We start from the raw sequence: 19,860 nt of genomic DNA, 5'->3' as shown, positions 1-19,860 counted from the left end.
GTTTGTGTAGTGGTTCATAGCTCCCCACTGAAGTCAGGGATCCTCTCACCTCTGAACTGTATTGCTTCTCTGCTAGTAACATCTCAGTATTCTTTCTAAGTGAAAAGAAGGAGAAATTCTGAACATAGTAATGTACTTTCAGCTCAACTCCATTTGGTAATTAGGACTTGTACTTTAAGAGTCCTGTGTTATAAATCCTCAGGAATCTGTGAGTCTGGGTGACAAAGAATTACATGTGCAGTAAACTTGTCTAATCTAGAGATGAGAGAACAATTTCTGAGGGAATAAAGTACCAGAGTTTATTTTCTTATTTTATTTTTTTAAATGTTTATTTATTTTGAGAGAGAGAGAGAAGGGAGAGAGAGAGAGCACACTAGCAGGGGAGGAGCAGAGAGAGATAGAGAATCCCAAACAGGCTCTGCACAATCAGCGCAGAGCTGGATGCGGGCTTGATCTCACAAACCAGGAGATCATGACCTGAGCTGAAACCAAGAGTCGGACACTTAACCGACTGAGCCACCCAGGTGCCCCAGAGGCAGGAATTTTAAACAAGAAGTTAAAATGTCATTTTTTCTGGAAGAGATCTTTATTATAAACATTATGAAAGCCCATAGTATTGTTATCAACCGTTTGTGGGGTGTCCTACTTAAATAAGGGGTTCCTCTCGCCAAGGTAGGCATATCTCCCTAACGCCTGCAGAATCATGCCTGCTCTGGCTTTTCTTGGGTTGCCATATCTTCAATAGACCTTGCTCTGACTTTACTTCTTTTCTTTAAAATAAAGTAGTATCCCTGCCCTTTTCCAGCTAGGACTAAGCTCATTTGGATTAAAATGAAAGTTCTGAGGGGCGCCTGGGTGGCGCAGTCGGTTAAGCGTCCGACTTCAGCCAGGTCACGATCTCGCGGCCCGTGAGTTCGAGCCCCGCGTCAGGCTCTGGGCTGATGGCTCAGAGCCTGGAGCCTGTTTCCGATTCTGTGTCTCCCTCTCTCTCTGCCCCTCCCCCGTCCATGCTCTGTCTCTCTCTGTCCCAAAAATAAATAAACGTTGAAAAAAAAAATTAAAAAAAAAAAAATGAAAGTTCTGAATATGAAGAAGACCTCAGTATTTCCAAGAACAAGTGCCCGCCTCTCAGAAACAACTTGGATTTTGCTGCATTTTGCATACCTGGTGCTGGGTCCTCCAAAATCAGTGTCAATAAGCTGGTCTTCATTTAAAAGATGACTGTCTTTGTCTTTTCTCCCCAAGTGCCTGCATCTATGCATTGCAGTATTGACATTAAGTCATCATGTTCCAAGGGTTTCAGCAGGTCTTTGCCCAACTATTTACTATTCTCCACTGAGATGGGGCCGCTGGTCTCTGCTGGGTAAAATGTTTTCCAGAGAAAGTCCCCCATTTTCATACAAAACTGTCAGTATTATAAACTGGCTGTGATGTAGTCATTAGAGCTGCTGAAAGTTGCCTTGGGGCCACAGAAAATTTTGCACATGCTTCAGGCATCCCTGGGAAAGTGTCAGAACACTGGATGTTGCCTGTTGCATTTATTATGCTTACACATTGGCTTTGGCAATGGTGAAGAACATTTCCCAAGCCTTTTATACACACAGGAGTCTTCTCTGCGTGACTTTCCTTGCATTATTGTCCTTGACAAGAAACAGCCAATTTCCACAGCATTAAGTCTCCAGGGTCTTTGAAGAAAGCATATGCACAGTGTCCTCAGTGGCAGTTTGATAATACACTCAGTCATCTTTATGCAGAAATCTGTGTTGTCCCAAAAACTTTAGCAAGCAATAGGACAATAAAGTAAAAAGCTGAATTGGTAATTCTTCTGAGGAAGTTGAACTTCCTAGTCATTAAGTGTTTATTTCAAATTATTTGGAGCTAAATCCTGGCCTTAGATCCCATCCATGAAACCACAGAAGTCATGTACACCCTCACTGAAGCCTGGGTGAGTCCCATCCATCCCAGGAGCTGATTAGGCTATTTTATAAGACAGCCCAGAATGAGTCAGACTAAGTGGTCTTTTATCTCTGCCATTATGCCTAACAATGAACAAGCCACTCAAATCTTCAGGCTTCTGTCCTCCCTCCAACCTAACTTAGAAAAGACCCAAAATATCACCTTCCTCTCACTTGCACTTTGAAATCTATGGATAAAAGGGACAGAAATAGGCTATCCATCTGTCATTGCATGGCTTTAGGGTCAGAGTTTCACCACCAAAAGAAATTGGAATAATCTTTTCTTCTGGTGATATGTGCCTATTTTGTGGATTTCCTTTTTGAACAGGCAGGAGAGTTTGGTGCTTAAATCATTTTTTCTAACAGAACTTTTGATCTCTTATTCTTATCTCCAGAGAGGGATATAATTTTATGGCTACTTTTTTGTATTTTATAAAAACCACATTAGAATGCTTCAAAGGACTAAAATTTCTTTGAATCAATGAAGCAGAAATAGTTGTTGAGAGCTCTCAAATGAAGTCACAGGAAGTGATCAGATAGATATCCATTTACATGCCAGATTAAGGGTGATTTATTCACTTCAGCACCAAAGAGCAAATTTCTAAGCTACTTTAAGAAAACATGAATGAGTGGAGAGAAGAAATGGATGGGAATAAGTGAAGGTAGAAACAATATTGTGGATAGCATTGATCAAGAATAATTGAGGGGCACCTGGGTGGCTCAGTTGGTTAAGAACCTGACTCTTAATTTTGGCTCAGTTTATGATCTCATGGTCGTGAGATCAAGACCTGTGTTGGCTCCGCACTGGGCATGGAGCCTGCTTAAATTTTTCTCTCCCTCTCTCTCTCTATTTTATAAAATGAAATAAAATAATATAAAATAAAATACATTATTTAAAAAAATGAGAATTGAGACCACAGAAGGAGAAGTTAGATAACATGTGTTGGAAGAAAGAAAGAAAAATGGGGGCGCCTGGGTGGCTCAGTCGGTTGAGCGTCCGACCTCAGCTTAGGTCATGATCTCACACTCCGTGAGTTCAAGCCCTGTGTCGGGCTCTGTGCGGACAGCTCAGAGCCTGGAGCCCACTTCGGATTCTGTGTCCCCCCCTCTCTCTGCTCCTCCCCTGCTCCTGCTCTGTTGTTCTCTGTCTCAAAAATAAATTAAAAAAATTGAAAAAATTTTTAAAAAAGAAAGAAAGAAAGAAAGAAAGAAAGAAAGAAAGAAAGGAAAATAAAAAATTACCCTACTCTTAGAAAGATGCCATTTCTCTTGTATAATCCCTAAGCTTCTGGACACATCAGACACAGACAATTGGAAAAATAATGACTCCCATTCATTATGGATTTTGAGAAATACCTTCAAATCATACCTGTCAATTTGAAATAGAATTTTTAATTTTACACAGGTAGCTATTAAAGCAATACTGCAGTATTCCTTTCTCAGAATGCAAAATGAGGAACCATACCCGGCAAATCGTACTGTTTCCGTTATCTGATACTGGGAACCCCTTCTGATAAGCCATATGTGCATAGGCTTCTTCAAACTTCCTGGAGGAGAATGATGATTATTTGAGACCAAATCAAAGTTTCGCCAAATATTAAAATCAGCAGAGCCGTCATTTGACATCAACCCAAGCTTACTTTGGCAAATCCGGTAGGAAGAAGACTGAACTGGGAATCAGCACAGCCCCATCTGTCCCCTACTACGTGGCAGCCCTGGGTAGCCCATTTTCCTACCAGTAAAACCAGAGGGTTGGCCTTGCTCAGTGGTCCCCAAGTGCTGCTTAGATCTCTGTGACAGAGTTTTCTCTGGTCTCTGGCCAAATTAGGGGGTGAGGAGAGAGAGAAAGACAATGTAATAAATGCTCCATAAAGTTAAATCCATGCAGTTTTTAAATTATGGAATTATATCTTTCTTATATTTTTGGCATTAAAATATTCTCCTATGACAAGATGGTAAGAGCAGCAGGGGTTGCACCCAACTCCCCTTTCTTAGAAATTTTACAGGTTTGGGGGGCGCCTGGGTGGCGCAGTCGGTTAAGCGTCCGACTTCAGCCAGGTCACGATCTCGCGGTTCGTGAGTTCGAGCCCCGCGTCGGGCTCTGGGCTGATGGCTCGGAGCCTGGAGCCTGTTTCCGATTCTGTGTCTCCCTCTCTCTCTGCCCCTCCCCTGTTCATGCTCTGTCTCTCTCTGTCCCAAAAATAAATAAACGTTGGAAAAAAAAAATTAAAAAAAAAAAAAAAAAAGAAATTTTACAGGTTTGGGAAACCTAAAATTCCAGTAACTACTAGGCTACGTGATCTTGAAGGTCTCTCTCAGCTCCCAAGTTCAAATGTTTTGTGATTGAGAATAATCTTGTGGAGAGTATGAATTTTTTTTTCTGCTTAAGATTTAAAATATTTTTTTTAACGTTTATTTATTTTTGAGACAGAGAGAGACAGAGCATGAACGGGGGAGGGTCAGAGAGAGGGAGACACAGAATCCAAAACAGGCTCCAGGCTCTGAGCTGTCAGCACAGAGCCTGATGTGGGACCCAAACTCACAAACTGTGAGATTACAACCTGAGCCGAAGTCGGCCGCTTAACCGACTGAGCCACCCAGGCGCCCCAGCTGCTTAAGATTTTAAAAAAAGATTGTTGTCAAGCATTGGAATGTGATCACTTCTGTCTGCTCTTTTTCAACAGGCTGGGCCTAGTAGCGAAAGGGCAATGGGTCCCCTGGTGGGAAGGAGAAAAGAAGGCAGTACACTTGCCATGGGGACAGGCACTTTGCAGGGCCAGGAGGTGGGTACCAGGAAGTGGTCAGGAAGCACGGGTGTGGAGCCCCTACTCTGAGATAATGGGGTGTCCTCATAAGCAGCAGGAATAGCTGATGCTTAGAAGTTTGTGGGGAAAGCATCAAGAAGGAACTTATGTCAGGAGGAAATGGGGCCATGGCAATAAGAGCAATGCCAGACCTCCTTTTCCAAGGAGCAGTTGTACAGGCAGCTTATTAAGAGAGGTTGCAGTCCATGAGAATGGGTCAAAAATTTGCCCATCCACATGATGTCACGGAAAGCGGCTCAATTGGGTTGAAGCCTAGTAGAATCTTAACAGGGGCTTGAAGTACCAGTAAGATTGCTCCCAAGGTAACTGATACCTTGTAGAGCAAGTTGAGCCCCTTGGAGGCCATGGCTGATAGGAATGTGACAAGACTGAGTCACTTAAGAGGACACAAGTGACTAGATTTTGATGGAGCCAAGTCACAAAAATAGTAGAAAACCCAGGAACCAGGCAAAGCCAGATATTCGCTTTTTAGCTTGATTTTTGTTTGAAATTCCCATTGTATTATGCACTGGAGGGATGGGAAAAGCACCCTGGGCTTGGCAAAGAGCGACTCTGCCAAAAACCTAAACATTAGGTTGAGAAGGAGTTTTCAGTTACAAGGTCAAGAGCACCTGCTCTCTGAGAACACCTGTGTATAGGTGTGCATATGTGTTGGCTAAATTACCCAAACTCTCTCAATCATTACTTAGTTTTAGCTCTGAATCCATTTTGTGTGTGTGTGTATTTCTATCATGTCGTCTTAAGATAAAGTTCTCTCATAAGGAGAGCAGAGAAAGGAAAAGCAGAAATGCAGTGCACTATTAAATGAGGGGCAATAAAGTGATGTCAGCAAATGATCTGAAGAGAAAGAGTGAAGGTCAGTGATACCACTGGAGAAGAAACAGTGGGAAGCTCCAAGATTTGAATAAAGAAGTAAATAGGTCTTTTTACTCTGGAGAGGTATTCAAATCCTTTTAAATCCAGTGTCTTCTGTGTCCCGCACCATATTTAAAAAAAAATTTTTAGTGTCTATTTATTTTTGAGAGAGAGAGAATGGGGGAGGGACAGAGAGAGAGGGAGACACAGAGTCCGAAGCAGGTTCCAGGCTCTGAGCTGTCATCACAGAGCCTGATGTGGGACTCAAACTCACAAACTGTGAGATCACAACCTGAGCCGCAGTCAGATGCTTAACCAACTGAGCCACCCAGGCGCCCCTACAGCCTCTAGTTTTAGAACACATTCACTTGAGTCCCTCAGTAAACCCCTCCTTCTTTCCTTCCTGGTCGTGCTCTTCACACAGCCCTGCACAAGCCTGGTGCAAGGACCCTTCCTACCTGGGCACTGCCTTCGAGAGCAGCCTCACTGCACAAGACCTGGCTTCTAGGTCTCACACCTCTTCTGAATTCAGGTGTCAGAGGGCTGGATGGAACAGTGTATTCTGGCACAGCAAGAGGAAAGAGACAAGCAACCTGACATGAAGATATTCCCACCCTTACTCCATCATATGCTGAAGGATAACCTTAATCAACTTTTGAAACCCAGAGTAGGCTATCACACCAGCAAGAAGCCTCCGACTGCATGACAGTGGAGGTGTCTCCCATTGAAGACGGGAGACATGGGGGGAGGGGGAGCAGCAGAGGAGGACAGACTCAGCTTTCTTCTAAAACATGGTGTGGGGCGCCTGGGTGGCTCAGTCTGTGTCTCGCTCCCTCTCGGCCCCTCCCCGCTCGTGCCCTATCTCTCTCAAAAATAAACAAACATTAAAACATTTAAAAAAAACAACTAAAACTGGAGATTGTAGATCACAGACAGAACAGAACAGAGAGAGCCACAGTGAAAATGAAGTGAGCTGAGGGCAGATTGGGTGCTTGTGAGCCGCAGATCACTTGGCCAATCTTCAGGGTGGCCTGGGGCAGGAAAGGAGGGTAATCTTGAGCAGTTACTTGCTGAACTATAATCATGACCTTCATATTACAGAATCCTATTAGTTATAAAAGATGAATGTTTATGTCCATTAAGTCCTAAGTGATGGACAGCAAATGTCTGGAAACCACAATTTGAAAGTAAAATTTGGAGAGTATAACTTGGATTCAGATGAGCCTAGATGGAATAATGTATGTGAAAAATACCATAAGCTACGCTAGGTAATTGCAAGTCATTATTTCAGTCTACCCTGTGCAAACGAGGAGTTTGGAGGAAGCAAAGTTGAAGGAGAGTAAAGCAACATAGGTAAGGGTCTCTCCTTCCTTCTTTTCTTCTTCCCCTGGGTCTGCAGCCCTACCCTCGCAGGTTAGTGTTCTGAAACACAGGACTGACTGAAGTGTGGCCATCTTGTCCTTATAAGTGAATTCATTTCTTTTCTTTTCTCTCAGATTCTGCACAGTGAAATGCATCTCAAACCAGTGACTTCTTTTTTTTTTCTTTTTCTTTCATCTTTATTGAAATACAATTGACATACAATACTGTGTAAGTTTAAGGTGTACAACATGATTTGATACATTTATACATGGCCAAATGATTACCACTACACCAGTGACTTCTACACATTTTAGTAATCTTAAAATATCCTCCCTACTCTTTTTGGAAACCTGGAGTATTCTTCTCTCGTGAGGTTTGGGACCACCATTTTGTATGTCTGTGTTTTCTTATGGTACCCAGCACAACAGATGCTTCATAAAAGAGGATTGTGGAGAGTTAAAGAACACTGGACACATGACAAATCATACACGTGTGCGGTCAGCTCTGTGTTAACACACGGAATAGAGGAGGGGGCAGCAACAACTAATGGATTGTCCATTATGCCTTCACTTCAAAAGTGAAGATGCTGAATACGGTGGGTTACGGAAGAAGAAATGATAGAATTCAGGTCGTAGAGATGGGCATGCTGTGGGAGGGTAGAGAGAAGGTGGTTTTTCTAACTTTTTAGGAGTAGCTTTAGAGTTACTTGGGGGAGGTCTTTGGCTTTGGCTGAAAGGCGTCTCATGCCCAGATAGAAAATCTGGTTGTGACTGTTTGCACCAGGCTGGGAGGGAAGTAAGCCAGGCCTGGGGGGAAGGCTCCCAAGGGGAAACATCCATACTCTGTAGATGGATAATTCTCCTGGTGATAAAAGTGGGTCTTATCGGGGTGCCTGGGTGGCTCAGTCAGTCAAGCATCTGACTTTGGCTCAGGTCATAATCTCACGGTTCGTGAATTTGAGCCCCACATAGGGCTCTGTGCAGAGCCTGGAACCTGCTTCAGATTCTGTGTCTCCCTCTCTCTCTCTGGCCCTCCCCTGCTTGTTCTCTCTCTCTCTCTCTTTTTCTATCTCAAAAATAAACATTAAAATGTTTAAAAATTTAATTTTTAAAAATCTTCACCCCTGACTTGGGTTGATTCATTTTTAAGTTTATGTTTGTTTCCATGTTAATTTCTGATACTTTTAACCTCATTGTTCAACCACACCTGTGAAACAGCTCCTGTCATACCTGATGCTCAAGATGCAAAATGAATAAAATGTTACTCTATCCTTAAATAACCAACCTGAACTTTCAAACAGTTAATACTTTATTTCATATGAAAGTTGAAGAGAAAAGCTTCTTTATTGTGCATTAAATCATTAGAGAGATTATAGTTTGTGTTTTCTTCCCTTTCTTCTTTCTCCTTTAATTCACAAAGATAGAGTAGAGAAAGATTTGAAATGAGTATAAGGGAGGATTTGCTTAAGTGCTTTTTGAATTCCAGAACTATGAATGCACATTAGTGGAAATACATAGCTACATATATTTAACACACTACAAGTGTATCTTACTTTCTGCAGTGTATTGTTCTATAAAATGATGTGTCAATCAAACCTTTCTGAAGCAAACGATACTGTACAGAAGTTTGTAATTTTAAGGGAGTTTCCTTGAATATTTTATTTTTATTTTTTATTTTGTTTGAGAGAGAGTGTGGGAGTGGGGAAGAGGGGCAGAGGGAGAGAGAGACAGAGAGAGAGAGCGAGAGAGAGAGAGAATCTTAAGCAAGCTCCGCACTTGGCACAACCCTGGGCTCATGACCTGAGCTGAAATCAAGTCAGATGATCAACTGACTAAGCCTTCCAGGCCCTGTCTGTGAATGCTTTTAAAAGACTTATATTGGGGCGCCTGGGTGGCGCAGTCGGTTAAGCGTCTGACTTCAGCCAGGTCACGATCTCGCGGTCCGGGAGTTCGAGCCCCGCGTCAGGCTCTGGGCTGATGGCTCAGAGCCTGGAGCCTGTTTCCGATTCTGTGTCTCCCTCTCTCTCTGCCCCTCCCCCGTTCATGCTCTGTCTCTCTCTGTCCCAAAAATAAATAAACGTTGAAAAAAAAAATTTAAAAGACTTATATTGTCCTGTAAATTACATAGTTTGGGTCTATCTGGACGTTGATAAACTGGATTTCTCAAGTTATATTTCCAGATCTCATCACATATTTTCATGATATGCACAGTACATTTCACTGATGTGATAGCATATGGCATACTAAATACACACATGAACACATAAACACTTGAAAACACTGACACATTGTATTCAGTTCATGGACTATGTCCACATACCTGATTTCATTTACTCCAACCAACAACCCTTTAAAGTAGCTGTATTTTAAGGTGTCTAAGGCAGGCAATATTAACCTCTTGTACAATAAACAACTAAGGCTTCACAAGGTTGAGTCAATCTCCCGGAGCCACAGAACTCACAAGTGTCAGAGAAGAACCCAGCTCCTCGGACCCAGTTCCAGACTCTTCATTCTCCAATGAATTCCTTTTCCTAGCTGTGAACTCCCAGACTTGAAGTTCGCGCTAAAACACTTTTGTTCCACAGCAGCCTTTAGTGTTTTATGGGCCCCAGGAAGTTACTACATTGACAGGAGCCTGGCAGAGAGAGACATTGGTTTCTACCTGATTACGTGCAGACTGTACAACTTTCCTGCCTCATACTCTATTTAGCAGAAAACAATTGCCTAGCAATATTATTATTATAACATCGTGTTCATGTTATCATTTGCTGTTTATTGTCTACCAAGCATTGTGCACAGTGTGAAATTAGTTTCTTTTACAAATAAGACTGTTAATAACTAGAGAACTTAACTAATTTGAGATCAAACAACAGTGTCAGAACTGAAATGCAAACAGGGCTTTTTCTGACGCCAGACCCCTGCCTTATTTAACCCAGGAAGTCTTACAAATTTGGAGCTAGTAGGTGAGTTAGGTTCAGAGGAGCATCTCATCTTCAAAAAGATAAAAGAGAATCAGGTTCTTGGAAGGTGAAAGCAATGGCATTATTATCCCAGGTGTTCCGTAGATACGCTGAGGAAAGAACAGAAGAAACCTGTTTCGTGGAGAAGTCAATAGAAAGAAGCTCTTCATACCTACCCCAGGAGCCCAGCACATAGGACAAGTAGCTGCACAAGAGGGAAATGTACAAGAAATGCTTTTGGAGTCATTTTCTTGGAATATGAATAAACTCCCATCCAAATATATTCAACCTTGTGAGAAATTTTCCCACCCATCAAATATTTGAGATAAAAAAAGAACAGGGGGGGAGCCTTGGCTCACCAGAAGCTGGCAGCCTCCCCTGGGTTAAATCTGATCTGAGGCGGCACCATTGGCTCCCTGCTGCTTCCCGGCTGCAGCATCAAACACCTGTTCTGGGCTCAGCATTCCAGGGCTTTATTGTTTAACCATCCATGAGACCAGAGTAAGATCTTACTGCCATAATTTGCCAGGTGGGGACTCAACAGACCAGAATGAAGTTAACCGGGGATATGTTTCATTTCAACTATCTAAAGTTGGGAATGTTTTTTAAGTAATAAAATGGTGAGATTGTGTCTCTCTTATATCGCTAATGTTATTTATAGATACTTTCAGTGGCTTGAGTTTGTTAAAAGGTAGAATTTCAGTTCTACTTAACAGTGAAAAGATTCTCTTTGCTCCATAAAACTAAACAAAAAGTGAAGCTATAGTAAGCATCATAAAATGCTTGCCCCAGAGATAGAAAATTGTCATCTCTTCAGGTTGATGTGAACAGGAAGGAGAAGTGTTTTTCTTTTATCGCTTGAGAGCTTCTGGGCCAGGTTCATGAAAGTACGTCTGTACTATTCACACAATGATGAACTTCTCCCAAAGTTCTCAAATAACAGGTTTAAACATTTTTCTAATATGAAAGGACCAACATTGTTGACCTGCATTTCCTATTCAGTTCCCTTTGGATGTGCACCATAAAAGTATAAGGAGAGATGCCCGTGTCTCTAGTTATAATATGCACTAAAATGGAGATACCTTCAGCCTGTGGATGAGAGATCAGATAATTATTCCATTCACAAAAGCAGCAGTGCTTCTCCAGATGCATCTTAGCGGGGTGCCTGGGTGGCCCAGTTAGTTAAGCCTCCAACTTTGGCTCAGGTCAGGAGGGGCATCCGGCTGGTTCAGTCGGTTAAGCAGTCGGACACTGGCTCAGGTCATGATCTCACAGTTCATGAGTTCAAGCCCTGCATTGGGCTCTGTGCTGACAGCTCAGAGCCTGGAGCCTGCTTCAGATTCTGTGTCTCCCTTTCTCTCTGCCCCTCCCCTGCTCACGCTCTGTCTCTCTCAAAAATAAATAAGCATTAAAAAAAAAAAAATGCATCTTAGTAATGAGCTAAGCCAATCAGCAGCCAGAGTTTGGCTCTTGGTTCTTCAGGTTACGATTTTGTCACATGTCTGTGGTTTGCACTGATTCCTTCATGCTCTGTGGAGAGGTCTCTGTTCAGAGCCCAGATTTCCCCTTACCCAGATTAGCTAAAGCAATCTGGAGTCTGGTTTCATTTCCTTGGAGGCCACAAAAGCATGTAGCTTCTCATTTGCTTGATTTTTCTGCTTTCAAAATGAGGACTTGCCCTGCCCCTAGCAATGGAGAGAGAAATTCCCCCCACCCCCTGCTGCTGAGATCTGTATTAAAGCAGATGTTGAAGGATGAAATGTCATAATAGAGAAGCATCTTAATCTTTGTGATATTGTGTTCAAGTTTTTAAGAATGTGATACTCTCTAAGAAATTTGCAAACCTAAGTAGAGATTATTTTATATGGCTTACCATTTCTTTAAACCATATGTCAATACAAGGACTTTCCAAAAAAAATTACCGTGTTACTTGATACTGATGCCTGTGCTGAGTGGAAAGGAATGGCGTTCTCCTTCCTTTGGTTATAGCAGGGGTCAACATGCTGTGGCTCCTGAGTGGAGTCTGGCACACCGCCTGTTTTATAAATAAATTTTATTGGAACACAGCCATGCCCGTTCGTTTACATAGTGTCGATGGCTATTTTCCTGCTACAAAGATAGAGTGGGAAGGACAGAAAAGCCTGAAGTATTTACTCTCTTGCCCCTTACACAAAAAGTTTGCCAACTTCTGGAGTACAGCGTCGTGTTAGAGTCATGGGTCTTCCGATCTGACTCTGTTATTAGCTGTGGGTGCTACAGGCAAGTTATTTAACACTTATTACCTTTAGTTTGCTCATCTATGAAATGTAAAATACTGAGGATTATATTTTTAAATCAGATATGTTTTTTTAATGTTTATTTTTGAGAGAAAGAGACAGAACGCGACTGGGGGAGGGGCAGAGAGAGAGAGGGAGCCACTGAATCCAGAGCAGGCTCCAGCCTCTGAGCTGTCAGCACAGAGCCCGACGCGGGGCTCACACTAACAAACCAAGAAATCATGACCTGAACTGAAGCTGGGATGCTTAACAGACTGAGCCACCTAAATGCCCCATAAATCAGATGATATATTTAAAGCCAATACCGTCCTTATCCTGTGGACAGGCCCATACAAAGCTCTTAGCACAGTGCCTGACAGATAGAAAGGACTCAGTATAAACATATAAATGTATAAACTAGCTAATTACTTTTTGTTATTGTTGTCTTCATTGTTCTTGTCTTCTGCCATTTTGTGGCCCTGGCTCTGAGATCCAGTGTGGAGATCCCACTGTTTTCCTTCCCTAGTGCTCTGCCAGATGGGCAGCTCTTTTTCCTACAAGGAGACAGAAAACAACTATTACAATTTTATGAATGGAGTGGTTAGGAGGGAAGTACGTGAAGCTGTGTGCTAAGGTATGAGAAACACAAGGGGCACGTAGGTGGCTCAGTTGGTAAATTGTCTGACTCAGGTCATGATCTCACGGTCTGTGGGTTTGAGCCCTGCATTGGGCTCTGTGCTGACAGCTCAGAGCCTGGAGCCTGCTTTGGATTCTGTGTCTCCCTCTCTCTCTGCCCCTCCCCTGCTCATGCTCTCTCTCTCTCTCTCTCTCTCTCGTCTCTCTCTGTCTTTCTCTCTCTCGAAAAATAAATAAACATTAAAAAAAAAAAAAAGCTGTGAGGAACACAAGAATCAGCTAGTCAGGTCAGAACCCAGACGAGCAGGACAGCGTATGGAGTGTGAGTTCTGAAATCTGAAATTCCTGGGTTTGTATCTTTGCTCTCTATGTACGAGCCATGTGACCCAATTCAGGAAATCAGTTCACCTTTCTCCTTGTCAGTGTCTTTATGGTTAAACACAGTGAGTGACCCACGGGGATGTGAGGATGGGCTGAACCCATCTATGGAACGTGGTTGGCACATAAGATTGTACTCAGTAAATATTAGTTCTCAGTGGGGCTGTTTTATGAAGGCAGGGGGAGAAGTCAGCTGGCACTAGAGATGTGGGTGTCTGCACGGGGCACTGCTCATGTGTTTCAGGACTTTGTTTACATGTCCCTTTTTCAATGGCTCTGTTCTTGACCACTCATTAAAATCTCAACTTCCTCCCCACCCTGGACTCCCTCTTCCTCTTTCCTGGTAGATTTTCCCCCATGTAACACACCCTGCTGTGTGGCATACTCTGTGTTTTATTTGCTTATTGGCCGTTTCTCCCCACCCATGTGGATTCCACAAGCACAAACATTATTGTCTGTTTTGTCCACCGATGTGTTCTTGGTGCCTGTAACAATGTCAGGGCACAGTTGGTGCTTATTAAATATCTGTTGAATGGAAGAATGGAGCCCAGAAGGCTTTCCTGTGGCCAGAGCTACATCCTGCTCACTTAGGGCTGGGATCCGGATGAGGCTAGAGGGACAAATGGCAAGCAGCCACATGAACTTGAGCAACCATGATGGCCTGTAATGGCATCAGCATGGCAAGTTGTACAGAATGAGAGACATTTAGAAAACCTTGATACCTCTGAGGCCAAACCTGACTTGTTGTGAAAGTGGAAAGAGGTTTTGAGTTTTTGTTTTGTTTTGTTTTGTTTTGTTTTTTGCACTAGTGACTCTGTGTTCTGGAATGTTCAAGGCTTCTGCACAGTGTTTATGGCAGTCAAATCCAGTAAATAGGTATGGGCCTCCTTAGCTCGAACCACAGTCTCCCACTGGTAAGTGGGATGATGACTCTCTTTGGCTAAACAGTGAACCCCAAAACTTTAGGGAGCTGGACCAACCAACTTATGGGATTTGAAGTATGGAATTGGAGCTCTAACTTGAACTGATTCCCAGCATCTCCACATCAGAAACCTCAGATGCTTCTCTTGTTTTTCAATCCTTGAGACAAAAGCACAGGTATTCAGAAAGGTGAACAGAAGGAAAGTGGAGAGATTTTTTAAAGGAGGTGTGTTTAGAAATGAGATGATTTAAGTGTTTTCCTTTACAAACCCAACCTACCTCAGTAGATTGGAGTTGAGGGCAGGACATGTGTTTCATTCATAATTGCATCCTTAGTGCCTAGTAAATAATTGAACAAGTAAATGGGCTGTATTAATTTGGACTTCTTATAGCATTAATGTCTAATATAGGATTACTTTTTTTTTTATTTTTTAATGTTTATTTACTTTTGAGAGAGACAGACAGACAGAGTGTGAACAGGTGAGGGGCAGAGAGAAGGAGACACAGAATCCAAAGCAGGCTCCAGGCTCTGAGCTGTCAGCACAGAGCCTGACGTGGGACTTCAACTCATGAACCGTGAGATCGTGACCTGACCCGAAGTCGGACGCTTTACCAACTGAGCCACCCAGGCGCCCCGTAGGATTTCTTTACACAGTCTTGTTTCATCCTTAAAATATTCTGTTATAATTTGTAGTTTATTATCTTTGGAAAGAAGTGGGTTTTAACTAAAATGCCTGTGGCAATAATGGGTACAAATTAAATGTTTGTGTTTTTCTGAGGCCAGTCAACAAGCAGGAAGCATCTCTGTGGCTGCACAGATAATGTGAAGCACCACATTCCATCCACCAGGCTAGAGGCTTTTAGAAATGTGATACTGACATGCCACTCAGATAATGAGCAATTCTTATGTCTGTTTAGAAAGCTGAGCCAGAGTCAGCAAGAAAATCGTATCGACACAGTCAGTCTGTGATGAGCTCCAAGCTGCAAGGCTCAGGAGTTGGCTTGTGGACAGATGATTTTCCATCAGCATAAGGACTTTGACCAGAGTGGGTACACAGCAGGCAGCACATCCCTAGAGACAGACACCAGTGCTCCTTGGTAACCAGCATCCCTCCCAGGACCTGCTAGGGAAGTCGTGGGGACTGCCTGTCACAAAGCCATGATGTGACCGGCTGCAGCACAGTAAATGTAGACAACATGATACCAATATGGTTATATGATGTCAGTGATATAAGGAAGCAAGAGTCAGAGGGTCTATTCAGGACCCAAGAACATACATAAGGGACTTCTCATGATGTCTGAGCTCTGAAATCCAGGGCAGTCTGAGCCTAAACGATGAACCTATTATTCTCCACACAAGTACCAAAGGACTAGCAATGTGCTGGTACAGCCCATCAGAGAACCGACATGTGTGTGAGAGAGGGGTGTTTATGTTTGTTTCTCCATCCCAGGATGAGCTTCATGTGAAAGCTAGTTATATGGGACAGAATACACAGGGGGCCTCCACTGCACCCCCAGAGTAATCCTGCTTCTCCCACATTGTTTTCCAGCATGGGCTACTGCATCCTTTTTGTGCATGGACTGAGCAAGCTGTGCACTTGGCTGAATCGATGCGGGGCCACCACCCTGACTGTGTCCACTGTGTTGCTGCTGTTGCTTTTCTCTTGGAAAACGGTGAAACAGAATGAAATTTGGCTGTCAAGAGAGTCCCTATTCAGGTACGATTAGGTGGATAAAAGCAAATCTCTTCCCATGTATTTTTTTGCTTAGATATTTGTTTCCAAACAAATGAGGTAACGTGGGTCTGGCAATAATCATTAACCCACAGGTTTTTTTTTAGTAAAGTTTCAAGTGGGAGATGTAATTTTATTTTGGGTTTTAGCTTTAGTTTTTTAAATGGTATTGTATAAAGTTTAATGTGAGCTCATTCTAAGTGAATTTATGAAAATAAGGCTCACGGGAAGGTTTTTGGGTCTGTGAGACAGTCGTTAATGATGAGCTGGGCTGTAAAATCAGCTATAAACAAAATGAAATGATAAGCCTAACTTCATTATGCAGACAAGAAAATGAGAAAGGTGAGCACACAGCAGGAAGGAAGAGAAATGCAATGCATTTTCTTTAGAATATTCCAGCATATCAAGTTGTGATCTGTGATCTAGTTGCTTTATTCTGAACATTAATTGTGAACAAAGAAATGGGAGGCTTTTTTCATCTCCTGGTAGGTTTTTATGTAGTATAGAAGCTGTTTCTGAAAATAACGATGTCAACTTAAAGCCCCGAATTTACTGTGACGTATAAACTATTCTCTGGGACTCCTGCTCATCGCTCTGTTTTCTGGAGCTTAGGCTGTCTCCCTAATGCCACTGCCCCAGTGACCTTCACCTGGGCTCCCTGGCACTGCCACAGCTGATGTTCCCAGTTTCTAGGGATCCTCCCCATCTGTGTCCCCTCTTCCAGCTTCTGTCCTCACTTATGACCCAGTTGCCCAGTTAGGTCATTGTGGTTTTTACTTGGTTCCTTGGCCAGCTGATACCCAAGACTTCTACTTTGGGAGCAAACAACTGAAACAGAGTTAGGATCACTTGAGAAAATAAAAGGGAACATATTGGGAGAGTATAGGGAAGTGCACAGCATTGAGGGGCCGGTGAAGAAGCCGGCATGTGGCAGATGGGAAAAACGTCTGGATGGTGTCTTGAGAGCACCTGAGCGCCCGCCCGGAAGCAAATGAGGAGACTTTTACCAAGTTGTTTTTTATCTTCACATCAAAGTCCTAGGGAAATTAAGTCCTCTGGCTGGGCTTGAGCTTTAGGTCATGTGCCTGCCCTTTGTCTCCACCAGGCACCGAAATGAATGATTGGCCAAAGGAACCCCTCTGACTTCCACTGAGGGAGTTAGGGCAGGCCTGGCCCCTTGGGGTACCACTGAGACTTCACAAAGTGAGGCAAGGGAGAACTCCCCACAGGGAATCCAACTACTGGAGGAGGGCAAAGACTCTGGGCTGCCAGGAATGAATGAATGGATGAACGAACAGATAAATAAGATAAATGTTCACTGCACTTTTTTACTATTTCAAAACAATATATTTGATTTTGCTACTTGGCAATTTAACTTTTTAACTTTTTTTAATAGAAAAATATTAGTTTGTCATACAAGTCTTATTGGTTTATTATTATTATTATATCACCACCATTGTCAATGTCATAATCATTTTCACAGTGGATACTGTAGAGACCTGTTGGCATGTAAAGTTTTTTGTGGAGATTTTTTTTAATTAATGTTTTTTCACTTTGAGGATCCAGATTCCATTTAGTCTCTGTCACGTCCTTCACCTTCAATGCGGTCCCCACAGACCACAAAGGACTTGTCCCCTCTTTCTACCCATGCTGAGGTCAATCTGCAAACACAGGGGCATGGACATCCAGTGATACAACTTCCTCTTAGTCTCTGTTGGCTTCAATTTTTTTTTTCTTTTGCTTTCAACAGTTGGTGCTTTTATGAGAAACTTTAAAATGGTTCTGCCCTGTGCTAAACCCCTTGCTTGAATAAAGGTACTAACAGAGGTCGTGTCTTCTAATTATGTTTACTGCTTAATCAGATCAACTTTGGGGGTGGATTTTGGCAGGCAGCAGTTTATTTCAAGGATAACAAGTTCATGTTCCAACACTCTACGGCTGATGCCAGCAGTTTGAAAACAGAAAAACAAAAAGCTCATTGACTTTTCATCCAGAGGCTTTGTTTTTGTTTTTGTTTTTCCAGATGGAAGCATGTAGTAAGCGACAGTGGATTACTAAAACATAACCACTCCACATATGTGCTTGAAAAGGTTTTGTGCCCTTAAGAGGCCTTTGGTGATCAAATGGAATTTTGTATAACATGCAAATCAAAGCTTTTGATAGTTCTTTGAAAACTTGGCCTATTATAATTTATGTATGTCCCAAGAAAAGTTTTAAGAATCTGAGACGTTAAGAATATTCTTTCTCCTCAAAGACCAGATATTTGTATGTATTCATCTGTGCTGAGTCATGCTGGAATCAGTTGAGTGAACATGTATCAAGAATCTTTGAAGGAAGATAGGGTTACTGGTTGAGTGTTGGGGCTGGAGTTAGACTTTCTGGGTCTTCTCCAAGTACCATCATTTAATAGCTGTATGATCTTGGGAAAGTTACTTAACGACTCCATGCCTTAGTTTTCTTTATTTTGAAACTTAGAGTAATAACAAGAATGTTTATCTTTCAGGTGTAGTGTAAGAATAAATGATTATGTAAAAGATGCAGAAGGCAGTATGGTAAACACTATGTAAATTTTCAAGTTATGGCTGTAGGCTCTGTTCTAGGGTATGAAAGAGTTTGGTGTTGACAGGGGGAAGAGGGAAAGAGGAGGAGGAGCTGGAAGTCTGTGTAGGGTCAGACACATAAACACATGTTAACATAATGTAGCCACTGGTAGACAGAGGTAGAGCAGGACAGTGCGTAAGTGCTAAGAACAGCGCAGGCCCTTCATGAACTGTTGTCTCGTAAACCTGAACCAAGTATGTAAGGATGAAAACAACCCAAATTAGCCATAATGATCAAAACCAAGAACTGGCTGTATTGAGTAAGAAAAATTTGTAATAGTTCTAGATAAGGCGATGTCCCTGTGTCAGAGGCCCTGCTTCTGGTTACTCCTCTGTTCTAAACAGTGAACTCATTGACCATCCCTTGGACATATGGTCTCATTAAGGCCTCTCTTACTACATGGGGTGGTTTTGCTTGGCAATGCTGTGAACAGTCTTACAGAGTGTCTTAGGACAGACCTTTGCGTTGGAGAAAATCCAACTTTCAGTTAAGCCCCAGCCTTTCCAGCTGAGGCCTCCTCTTACAAAAAAAGATCTCACCATATGATGTATTTTTAGGAGATACAGATGCAGGCCCCCCTCACGGCTTTGTAGTTCCACTGGCAAGAATCGTACACACAAAAGCGTAAGAAGCCTGAACTTGTGTCTTATCAGAGGCTCAAAGAGAGTAATTGGTCCAAACTGAAATAGCTGTGAAGAGAAACCAGGATTTGAACCCAAGTTTGATATACAAGAATATGTAAGCTTTGCTACACCCATTTTTTACTTTATGTTTTCTAACTTACATAAGCCTAGTATAAAAAAGAGAGAGAGGGAGAGTGGGAGAGTGGGGGGAGGGATTGGTTCATAATAATAGCTGCAAGGTATATTTTCTTTAATTCTTTGTGCCAAGAAACTATTCTGATATCCTAACCTGGAAAGAGGGTAACTGCATAGCTGCAGCTGAGCCTGGTAACAGTCCACAATTTTATATTGTTTGGAGTAAAAAATACTGTACTAACACAATTTGGTAAAATCCCCTCTACGCCCCAAATGTTAGAAATACCTGAAAAGGCAGAGGCTGCATTTTTCTTTTATTTGCAATGTAGTTAAGGGTCTCTTTGAATCCCATTCATGAAGTATTTAAGTGATCTATGGACCATCAATTAAGAATTTATGGCCTAGATTATTCTCCATCTCTGTAGGAAACACATTTGTGTTTCTTGCTTTCTGAATTGCTAAGCCAGAGATCAGCAGACCTCCCAAGGCAGAGAATATATACTGAGGATTGGCAGATTCTTTTGTAAAGGAGTAGACGGTAAATATTTTAGTCTTTGTGGGCCATGCAGTCTCTTTTGCAACTACCCAACCCTGCTGTTGTCTCGGGAAAGACGCCAAAAAT

The 19,860-nt window shown here is 42.4% G+C and overlaps 1 protein-coding gene across 4 annotated transcripts in view; it reads left to right on the top strand.

Annotated features, from left to right (window-relative positions):
* Positions 1-19,860, top strand: part of TMTC1 (transmembrane O-mannosyltransferase targeting cadherins 1) — a 285,364-nt gene that overhangs the window by 185,261 nt on the left and 80,243 nt on the right. For 3 of the 4 annotated variants that reach the window (XM_045462496.1, XM_045462493.1, XM_045462495.1), the window contains one exon: positions 15,697-15,864. The exons of the other annotated variant lie outside the window; for it this stretch is intronic. In XM_045462496.1, coding sequence (XP_045318452.1) covers positions 15,697-15,864 — 168 coding nt within the window. The remainder of the gene's footprint in view (positions 1-15,696; positions 15,865-19,860) is intronic. 4 annotated transcript variants of the gene reach the window in all.

Source organism: Leopardus geoffroyi, chromosome B4 (genome assembly GCF_018350155.1).
Source record: "Leopardus geoffroyi isolate Oge1 chromosome B4, O.geoffroyi_Oge1_pat1.0, whole genome shotgun sequence".
NCBI lineage: Eukaryota > Metazoa > Chordata > Mammalia > Carnivora > Felidae > Leopardus > Leopardus geoffroyi.
The sequence above is the reverse complement of the archived record's forward strand: the minus strand, read 5'-3'. Positions and strand labels throughout refer to the sequence as shown.